The sequence below is a fragment of the Canis aureus genome, chromosome 24, assembly GCF_053574225.1.
Source record: "Canis aureus isolate CA01 chromosome 24, VMU_Caureus_v.1.0, whole genome shotgun sequence".
Lineage (NCBI taxonomy): Eukaryota > Metazoa > Chordata > Mammalia > Carnivora > Canidae > Canis > Canis aureus.
In genome coordinates this window covers 5127781-5138621 of record NC_135634.1, presented here as the reverse complement: position 1 = coordinate 5138621, position 10841 = coordinate 5127781, and the positions used below count along the sequence as shown (strand labels likewise).

The window sequence follows — 10841 nt, the reverse complement described above, 5'->3', positions numbered from 1 at the left end:
CACGCCTCGGCGGGGGCGGCCTCCCACGCACTGCATCGCGCCGGCCAGGGGCGGCCTCGGGCGCACGAGGGCCCAGGATGGGCGGGGCCGAGGCGCCGCCGCCGACCGGGAGGCGCGGGCTCGGGGCGGGGGCCGCGGCGCGGCTGCTCGGCCGCCCTGGGGGCGCAGGTGTGAGCCGCGGCCGGGAGCGAGCGCGGCCTGCGCAGCCCCGAGGGCCCCGCGTCGCCCTCCCGAGCCAAGGTTCTCAGGAGCGGGCCGGGGGGCGGGGGGCGGGGGGCGGGGGCCGGCGCCGGGGCCGGGGAGACGTTAGGGCTGTTGGGGGAACCGGCCCGGGGGAGCCCCTTCCAGAGCCCGGGCCGTCGCGGGGCGGCCGCCTCCCTCCCCGCCCGGCGGCGGCCTCCAGGGGCGCGCGTGTGCCGACGGCGCCCCCCTGCCCCGGCACGCCCGGGCCGCCCCGCCCCGCCCCGCCCCGCCCCGCCCCGCTCCGCCCCGCGCAGGGGGAGCCGGGGCCGCCGCCCGTTGGCCCCGCCCGGCCCTGAGCCCCCGGGGGCGCGGCGCCGCGGCCCGCAGCGCGTCGGGTGAGGGGGTCGTCATGGCGAGGCGGCCCCGGGGCGCGCCCGCCCGCTGCGGTTGGCATGGAAGCGGCCCCGCGAGGCCTGGCCGCGCCGCCGATTGGCGGGTTCAACAGACGCGGGGGAGGTGATTAGCTGAGCGCCGCGGCCACCGCCGCTGGGAGCCCGGCGCCCCCGCTGGCACGTGTCGGCGCCGCGTCCCCGCCCCCTCCGGCGGCCCCGCAGCCCCGGCCCTCGTGTGCACTTGCTAATTGTCGGAGACTCTGTAAAGACGCCCAGCGGAGGGGAGCGAGGCCCGCGGTAGTTCCAGTCGGGGTTTGGGGCCTTGTGTCTGGTGGAAGGAGGGCCGCGGAGGAGGACCCTGCTTGTCATTTGGGAAGGGGACGTACCTTCCCGCAGTGATGTATACACCGGGTCTTTTGTTTGCAAGGGGGGGGGGGGGCGGGTAGAAAGGATGAGAGAAGCACCGCCGCGGTGGGCGAAGGCTCGGGCTTGTAGCTGTAGGCTCCCCAGTGAACGCCGGACTCCGTATCCTTGCTTGGAGGTTGTCAAGATTAATCTCTCCCTCCAGCCTCAGTCAGGTCTTAGAAGAAAGCCTTGAGAGATTCAAATCGCTGTTTGGGTTCAAAGGCGCTTGGATCCCTTGCAGCGTGGCTCTTGCCCTTCCTTTCAGCAGTAACAATTGCAGAGAAGATGATACGCTTTAGTGTTCTCCCTCCTAGACATTCATTGCATGCTTGGAGCCCATGATGGAAGAGCGTGGACTAACCATTGGGTTGTCTCTTTTTCCTTACCTAATAGTTGCATTCTGTGGCGACGGAGGGTATGCATCGCAGCAGCTCCAAGAGTGGAGTAGCCCTAGCTCCGGTGTCTCGAGGTCCCGATGCCTGTCAGATGATAACCAGAGCCCAACTCGGCCAGGATCCCCCGCAAAGAACAGTGCTAGGGGTGCTAACTGAGAATGGGCAGTACGGGAGGACCTGTGGCCAGGTAATGAGTGACAAGGGCCATCACGTCATGGTAGGAGGTGGGTTTCTCTTGGAGTCGGACCTAGAATACCCTGGAGTATTGCAGCCCTGGAATCTGGACTGTAGGGACACTGACTTTGGTCCCCTTTTTCAGCTAGAAAGAGTGAATAATTTATTATTTTTCCAATGATATCAAGGAAACAGGTCTAGGAACTATTTGAATTAAGTATATGTAAAGCCATGTAAGTGCTGGGCCAAGAGCAAGTGTTAACACACCAAAATAAACTATGGAACTGGGGGTTCCTCCAGAGCAGAGTGGCGTTCAGACTGATCTAGACTGCCTGAAGCAAACCTGAATTTGCTATGCTTTACTATGTTCGTTGCAAGTGGTGTTAGACTACAGATTGGGTAAGGCTAGATGAAATTACTTCTGAAAGTGTGTTTTGAAAGTAGACATCTCCCCAGTCCGTGAAAAAAGGCAGGTGGGCAAATGGATAATAGATATTAGTTGCTTTTGCTGGACTCATCATAGGTAGGTGAATAGACTCCCTGAATAGATTAGAAACAAAATCAGACACCTAAAATGCAAAACAAGGGGTTTGGATCCTTAAGACTGAATTTTGGGGTAGAAAAAAGCTTCCCTTAGTCTGTTATTAGGCCCCTCAGAATGATGCCTTAAGCTTATATTTTACACCTGTAATGGAATCATGCTGGCAATAGTCTAGTGAAGTAGGTAGGTCAAGAATTCTTCCCATTTAATAGGTAAGAAAATTTCAAAGATTTAAGAAAGGTCAGAAAGAAAGAAAGAAAAAAAAAGGGTAGAGGCCAGATTGGAGCCCTTCATCCACTGACCACTCAAGGTATCTGCCTTTTGGTGGCATCTGATCAGTGGGAGAAAAATACCCAAAGTGATCTCTTCAAAGCTTTCGGAGGAGGGGGGTGAAATTAAGTGAAAGTGGTTTTAACAAACTTAATTTGCTTAGCAATACTTACTTTTTTAAAACGGAAAATCTGAAACCTGGTTCTTACGAATCATCAGTTCTGCCCAGTGAGCCCGGGCTTAACTTAAATTCAGAACTATTAGTTAACCTTTTATGTTGCCTAGCACTACTTCTCCATTCCCCTGCTCTATTCCTTTACCAACTTCTCAGAAATCTGTTTTATAGATTTCTTTTTAATCCTCCCAAACCTCTACCTTCCTTCCTTACTCTCAGTTGATGGCCTTGTGATCCTGTTATCTTAAAAATATAAAAGGAACCAAAAGGGAATTTCTGCACGTTCCCACGTGCCATATACCCTACCATCCCCACCCTGCTACATGACTTACACTTCCTGCTCTCAGGCAGGGTGACTCTCACACATGTAGTATACCTCATGTCCTCTTGCTTCTTCAGGGATGCTGAGAACTCTCCTTTCTCAGCCTTGTCTACTGGTCAAACTCATAAGCATATAAATATATTGTATTCTTTTTTTTCCATCTTTAAAACCTTTAAACTACAAAGCAGTGACTGTTCATTTTACAGCCAATAATTCGAGAGTTTATCCTGCTAGATCATAAACTCCCATCAGGATGAGGATTGGGATTTGAGGCTCACTGCTGTATTCTCAGTGCTTCGAACAGTGTTTGGCCAGGGTAGCTTGTGAAGATTTGTTGAGCGAATACTCTCTTGTCTTTAATTCTTCTCTTATTCTCTTTTGACTCCTTTTTTTGTCCATTCCTTACTTGACTAATCCAGCAGCCTTTGACACATTTGATTATTCTTTATTCCTTGAAATCCTTTCTTCTCGCTCGGCCTGGAGAACCATACTCTCTTGGTTTTCCACCTTGCTCATTGGCCACTCTTCCTCAATATCTAAAAGAGTGCTCCAGGACTTGGTATTTGATCTGAATATGCACTCACTCCCTTTCAAACTTTCAAGCCTCTTAGCATTAAATACCATCTACCTGTGCTCATACTTTTATCTCTGATAGATTTCCTCAAGGGACATTATGTCATACAAGAGATTCTGTGGCTTTGTAAGAGAAGTTAATGGTAGGAGTTTCTAAAACAATCATGTTTCTAAATATCTGAGTATAAAATGGAAACTTTATAGGCACTTACTTACTGAAAGCTGTTTAAGGAGGAAGACTGTAGGAACTCAGTGACTATATATCAAGAGGTACTTATAAAATCCTATAGGCTAGAAGTATGAAAGCCAATTAACAATCTCCCTCTACCCACTCACCCATGCAATACCTATCCTCATTTTGGAGGATAGCTATGGTTTCTTTTTTTTTCTATAATCTTGAGTTTCCTTTGATAGATATATGAGGAAGATGACAAATTATAGGTAGGTCTTTTCCCAAATGTCAGATGTAGACAAAGATAAGGGAGAAGTCATATTTCAGAAGCTTCATTTTCTGAAATTAAATTGCAGACCTAGATATTTCAATTTAAGCCTGTTCGCATCTTTCTGGCTTGCTGGCTTGGGTCACACAAGCTCATATCACCTATACTGTCTTCAGGGTGGCCTCTCACAAAAAACTTAATCCTCTTCCAGGGGATCACAACAATCCGGTGCTTCTCTGGATCAGAAAATGTCGTCCCTCCAGCTGGAAAGAAAGTGTTCTCTGACTGCAGGGTCCAGGTGCCAGCCAAACAAGGATTTCATATCTACATGGATGAGGCTGAGCAAGGAGACAGAGACAGCTGCACTGGGAGAGAGGGGATGGCATTTGAGGATGTGTGTGGGGTAGACACCAGCACACTCAAGTCAGACCTTCACTTCCTGCTGGATTTCAACACAGGTAATCTGACTCACCTATGGCTGGTGGTACTCTGTACTCATAATCGCCTGCAGCATTCAATAGCATGTAACTAGCAGGAGAAAACCATGAAGTAATGCCTTATTTTCACAACTGCCTGTGGAGGGTTAGTGAATGCAATGAATTTTTAAACTGAATGTCTTACCTGATAATGTTGAACCCCTGCAGTTTCCCCTATGCTGGTAGATTCATCTCTCCATTCCCAGTCTGAAGATGCATCAGATTTTGGTACAGATGTGATAAATGTGACTGAATATGCTGAAGAAATTCATCAGTACCTTAGAGAAGCTGAAGTGAGTTTTCCCAAATTCTATTTCAATTTCTAGCACTCAAAACACTTAATAACAAGATAGCTATAAACTTCTGGCCAAATCCACTAGTGAATAGCATTTTTATGGCATCCAAATGTAGGAATATCTATGAAAAAGAATAGGTGTGGGGTGCCTGGGTGGCTCAGTCAGTTGAGCATCCAAATCTTGATTTCGGCTCAGGTCATGATCTCAGGGCCTTGGGATGGAGCCCTGTGTTGGGCTCCTCAGTCAGTGGGGAGTCTGGTGGAGATTCTCTCTTTCTCCCTCCCTGCCCCCCAAGTAAATAAATCTTAAAAAATAATAATAGTTGTGAGGCAAGTAGCAATTACTTGGACTATTTCTCCACAACTCAAAGGGTTTATGTATTCAGTATTTCACTCTTAGGAATAACCCATATTGCTATTCCCTGCCCCTCCTCCTTTAAGTTATTTGTTGTTACCTAATTGCCTTACAGAACCAGAATTTCATACGTTCTTCCACATAGTAAAGATGTGTTTGGCTCTTGATCAGTTTCTTCCTAACCTTTGATCAGAGATTATTTGTTAAATAGCCACTGTACCATGGAGCGATCTTTCTGATATACAACTATTTAAGTATTAGAACTCTTTTCCCAAACAGATAAGACACAGGCCCAAAGCACACTACATGAGAAAGCAACCAGACATCACAGAAAGCATGCGAACAATTCTGGTGGACTGGCTGGTTGAGGTCGGCGAAGAGTATAAGCTTCGAGCAGAGACTCTGTACCTGGCTGTCAACTTCCTGGATAGGTTTCTTTCTTGCATGTCTGTTCTAAGAGGGAAATTGCAGCTTGTAGGAACAGCAGCTATTCTTCTGGCTTCGTAAGTATTCTTTCAGCTTAAATAATGTAAAACTGCAGCCTGTCAAAACACTTGATTTTCTTTCCCATTTGTTGAAGAAATGCTCAATAATTAAGGCTTACTCATGCCTCCCTTGATAAAGTATCATTTTTGCAGTATTTACTGAGAAACTGAATCTTAACATGCAATCTTAACACGTGTTCACTCTTCAATTCCGATGTTTAAGATTTATAGCAACAAGTTCAATATCATGAACAGATAACCATCAGCTCAAATTCAAGATCCAGTTTAACTATTTTGCAGTGTGGTCTTTTGACTGCATTCTAATACAAAAAGATTGTGGTTATAGAAAATATTTTGATTATACAAAAGCCATCGTCATGATCTAGCAAATGACCTGTAGTAACACAGTTTATTTGGTTCCAGTGAATAAACTATCCCTGTGTACAAAAAGAGCTGGCTTCTGCCTGAACTGTCTTAAATTCAGTGACCTGTTGGTAGATGGCAGTGTCTTCAATTCTTCTGGTCTTGGACATTCTACTTATTAATGCCCAGAAACTTGCCAAAATTCCCCCATAGAAAGCAGAAACTAAAGCAAAAGAGTTGATAATAATGAAATTATATCATTATCTTACTCTTGGATACATAGCATCATTTGCTAATCCAATTGAGAAAAATTCTGAACATGATCTTTTTATTTTTATTATTTATTTATTTTGAACATGATCTTTTTAAAGATCTACGATCTAAGGAGCTTTTATTCTACCCTTGTGTTCAATATAACATTCTTTTCCAAAAAAAAAAAAAAAAAAAAACATTCTTTTCCACAAGATGAGTGAGGTATATAGAATTAAGAGCAATTTATCTGTATGTCTGTCATTCAGAATCTTTCAGCATATCAGAGGCCACAACCTAAAATTCTCAGTTGGAAATTGTCTCTGTTACTACTCCTAGCAGTAAGTACAACATATCCTTGCAATACTCATGCTCTTGTTCTGGCATCAAGATCTGAATATTTTCAAGGTCGGTACCATTTAGTAATATTTAAGTGGATATGTGGATGCAGAGGAAAGAAGTCTTCAAGGGCCATGCAAAAGGCATGGTTGTGATAGCAGAGGAAGGAGCTCCACAGCTTCCAAGATTTACTTCCGAAAAACTCTTTACCTTTCATAGGAAATATGAAGAAATATATCCACCTGAAGTAGATGAGTTTGTCTATATAACTGATGACACTTACACGAAACGACAACTGTTAAGAATGGAACACCTGCTCCTGAAAGTCCTAGCTTTTGATCTGACAGTGCCAACCACCAACCAGTTTCTCCTTCAGTACTTAAGGAGACAAGGAGTGTGCATCAGAACTGAGAATCTGGCCAAGGTATGCTACCTGACTTCCAGGAACTTGGGAACCAAGGAGAATAAAATTAGCCTTTCCCCATCATCCTTCAGTTCTTTCTTCCTTATCAGTTCTTTGTCCTGGGTCCAGAAAAACTTTTTTAGCAATGGAAGAGAGCTAATTTTAGGATCATGATTTCTGGTTATGAGACATCACTGTCCATCACATTTGGTAGGCATGGGTTATCTGATCACCCAGCTCTTAAAAGAAGTTTAAGTTTGGAAACCGTTCCCTTGTCAAATACAGACTACATGTAGGCAAATACCTCTTCTTAGTTAACAGAATGGAAATAAAGTAAATGCAGTTTGATTTGGCTCTCATCTTACCCTAACTATGAAGTAATAAAGCATTATTTGGTCATCTGGGGTTAGTGTACTTTAGTTGAAGGCACTGAAGTATTAGTTTGGAAGACTTGGTTTCCGTCACTGTGATCCTAGCATATCTGGAATGTATATGCTATGCAAAGAGTAATGAGGATCTATGTATAAATTTCCCAGTATGTTTCTTCTAATCTCGCAGGGACTGTTCTAGCCTCTGAACTACATGCATTTGCCTGACAAATCCGTAGCTTCTTACGGTCGTATTTTGCTACTTTATGTGACTGGTATACACCTGTACCCACTAGTAGAAGACAAGAAAAGTAACCTATCATATATACTGTGTAGGTGGGCCAAATCCTTGTATATTGGCCCGTACTACAACACCAGTGCTATTCTGGTTATGGATAGGCATAGCAATTATTAACCCAGTGAATATTTTGAACATCCGTTTCTGTCCACACATCACTAGATACAGGATGGACAAAGATAAGACAATTTTTTCCCTTCACATTTCTAGGTTTACTTGTAACCTTAGTCAGATTCTAATTCCACTGGGATTTTCTCTCTTGTGCTTAGTATGTAGCAGAACTGAGTCTGTTGGAAGCTGACCCATTCTTGAAATATCTCCCTTCACTGAGAGCTGCAGCAGCTTATTGCCTGGCGAACTATACTGTGAACAGGCACTTCTGGGTAAGATTCCAATGAGTTCTCTACACGAAATGCAAAGCCTATCTAAGAATCTGTCCAGTAACTCTCAAGGCTTAGTATGGACTGGCCTCTCATGAGGGAAAGTTAGTTTAATAAGGAACTGGTTGTCTTGCCAGCAGATGACAACATGTCACTGAGTGTTGCAGGTCAGCTTTTATGGCTTTGACTCAGTGGCCTTGGGGTAGAGATTGCAGGAAGGCAAGGAGATGGTGTTTGCATGCTTATTCAAAAGAAGCAGGCCTGGAAACCTCAATGCCCACCTTATGCCAGGAATGTCCTTGTGGTGCAAGCATTGAGCACTTCAGGCAAAATTTGTTGACTTTTGTTCTATGTGTGTAAAACAATCTGGATCCGTTTAGGATGGTCGGAAATTTGCATCAAGTTTTCGAGGAAAGGGAGCAATTAGTGCTGCCTCTTGGTCCAAAAAGAGGCGAGTTTAGAAACGGACCCTTCGATTGGGTTCTGAAGGCTCACTTTTATGCTAAAAGAAGTAGAGTATCTACTTTTATATTCTAGAATTCTTATTTATTATTATATATTCTGCATCCACTAAGAATCTTTCATATGTAAGATGTAAATAGGGTGTTTAGATAAGAAGAGGCTCTTTAGGGACCAGTAAAAATCCTGCTCATGACAGAATACATAAAAGTAACCTGCCCCCAAATTGAGCATTATAAATACACAGTATGAACAAATTGAGAACTCTGGCTGTTCTTCCTAATATTTCATTTCTAAAGTCACTGAAGGAGGATTACAGTTTCTCTTGAAATGAATGTGGATACTTCCTAAGTAATTAACTTCCTTGATTTCAGATTTGTCTTCAGCTTTCTGATATAAAGTTATATGATGCAGTTTTTTTCTTTTTGTCTTGATTAGCCAGAAACTCTTGCTGCATTTACAGGCTATTCATTAAATGAAATTGTGCCTTGCCTGAGTGAGTTACATAAAGCATGCCTTGATATACCCCATCGACCTCAGCAAGCAATTAGGGAGAAGTATAAGGCTTCAAAGTAAGTTTCTGAAATTTTCTTCTCTGAGCTTACTAATTTAAGGCTTTAATAGGTTATAGTAATGTCAGCATTAAAAATAGAACAAATTGGAAATCTCAGTGCTAGGCTCGCATGTTAAATCAGGAAAATCGGTTTAGAGAGGCCTAGATTTATAATATGTCAGCTTGGAATACATAGAGTCAGAAAGCGTTCTTCCTTTCTGTTTAAACTACTGGAAAGTTCTCTGTGGCCTGAGATTTTATAAAACCGAAGTCCTTTGTTTGGGTCTCATTGCAGGTACATGCACGTGTCTCTCATGGAACCACCTGCAGTTCTCCCTCTACAATAAGTCTCTTGCTGAAGTAGTTCCAGAACTTAACCTCCATATCAACAGAATTCATCTTAACTTTTATAGGTTTCTGCAGGTTGGGTCAACTAGTGTTGCTACAATATAGATGACATATTTTTTAAAATGTAAATGTAGTCAAGTTCCCTTAGATTTTAGTAGTTTGTAATATCATCTAACATTTTTTAAAGAATAAACAACTTGCCTTGTGACCACATGTTAGACTTGTTTACTAATTAGGATGGCCCATATGCTTGCCTGGAATTGTAGTGGGGAGCATTATAAATGTCGTCTCTGTTTCAAGAATTCTCCTAAACTGGTTTCATAAATCTGGTATGCCATTGGGATTAAGTGTTTTGAGGAATTCAGAGATTTTCATGTTTGGTGTCAGTGGCTCCCCTGAGACTTTTTTCTTCCCATTGGTTTACTTTTTACACAGCTCTCCATAAATTGGCGAAGGAGGGAACTCCAAGCTTAGACTCATTAGTGAAGGGATATAAACAAGTACAATCTCTTCTAGTTTCCCTTCAGGACCCTAGGGAATAAAGGAAGTGAGTTGAGGACTAGATGTGATCAGGTACCCCTGAGCAGTGACCGACATGTAATTTTAATCCAGGGATGTGATGCTCATTTTGTAGATACCATGATGTCAATGTTCAGTTTTCACTTAGTCACCCATCAAGCATATATTTCAGCCTTAGAAGATGCTCAGAGCGGTAGAAAAAGCAAATTTCACCACAGGATGGGACTTCAGATTTTAATGAAGCTAACCCCTCCTATTTGTCCTCTGTAAGATATCCAAACTAAGCTCTCCTCTAGCTCAAATTATTCATGATCCTACAGATCACTATACGTCCATACAGGACCCTTTGCAACAGCAGTTACAGAGTTTGCAAGGTGAAGAGAACTGAATAACCAATCAACCAACCAAACACTTGTTTTAACTTTTTTTTAAAGCTTGGAAGGAAATTCCAGAGTACACTTGGCCTGATGCAAAGTGGTGCTTATTGGGGATTGAATATAAATTGTGTAAATCTCAAACCAGTAGTCCCTGGAGGCACATAAGCTTCCTGTGCTGTTTGTCCTGCCTCCAGGCCTGCCCTGGGGCTCAGCCCAGATGGCTCCATGGAGGTAAGAACAACAGGAACCGTGTTTTCTAGATTCCTTTACATAGAAAAAATTAGACCCAGATAGGTTTTGGTAAAATGATAGTAGATGAAATTAACTCCAAATTTTATGTTTGTTTCAAGCTTTAATGAAATTATTAATATGGAAATATAGCTGTATTTTACATATTTTGTGAAAACTTTTTCTTTAAGTACCCATAAACTCTTAAAAGGTTTAGCAATGCCTTCTTTTTCCCTCTGCAGATAAACATTCTCAAGGTGTCTTCATTTCTGGTTCCACTGAAGAAATCAACATTTCCTTAAGTATTCTGTGATTTATTTTGCATAAGTTTCACAAAGGGGATATAGGACCTATATCACTACTGAATTCTCTGTTTTTATGTTATATAATCGGCAATTTGTAATCACATTCTAACTTAGGACTGGTTGTATTTCTGTTCACTGCATACATAGGCTTACCTTTCCAAGTATTCTTTT

The 10841-nt window shown here is 43.5% G+C and overlaps 1 protein-coding gene across 6 annotated transcripts; it reads left to right on the top strand.

Moving 5' to 3' along the window:
* The first annotated feature begins 115 nt into the window (after positions 1-115).
* Positions 116-9454, top strand: CCNA1 (cyclin A1). Of its 6 annotated transcripts, none has more exons than XM_077868060.1 (9): positions 116-240; positions 1374-1562; positions 4082-4328; positions 4515-4639; positions 5258-5499; positions 6652-6856; positions 7771-7884; positions 8779-8912; positions 9189-9454. In XM_077868060.1, the coding sequence occupies exons 2-9, from the start codon at positions 1398-1400 to the stop codon at positions 9238-9240; spliced, it is 1284 nt and encodes a 427-aa protein (XP_077724186.1). In that variant the 5' UTR covers positions 116-240; positions 1374-1397; the 3' UTR covers positions 9241-9454. The 6 variants fall into 6 exon arrangements, with proteins under 6 accessions (XP_077724186.1, XP_077724187.1, XP_077724185.1 ...); XM_077868061.1 differs by lacking the exon at positions 116-240 and adding an exon at positions 682-699; XM_077868059.1 differs by lacking the exon at positions 116-240 and adding an exon at positions 717-872.
* Positions 9455-10841: the final 1387 nt, after the last annotated feature.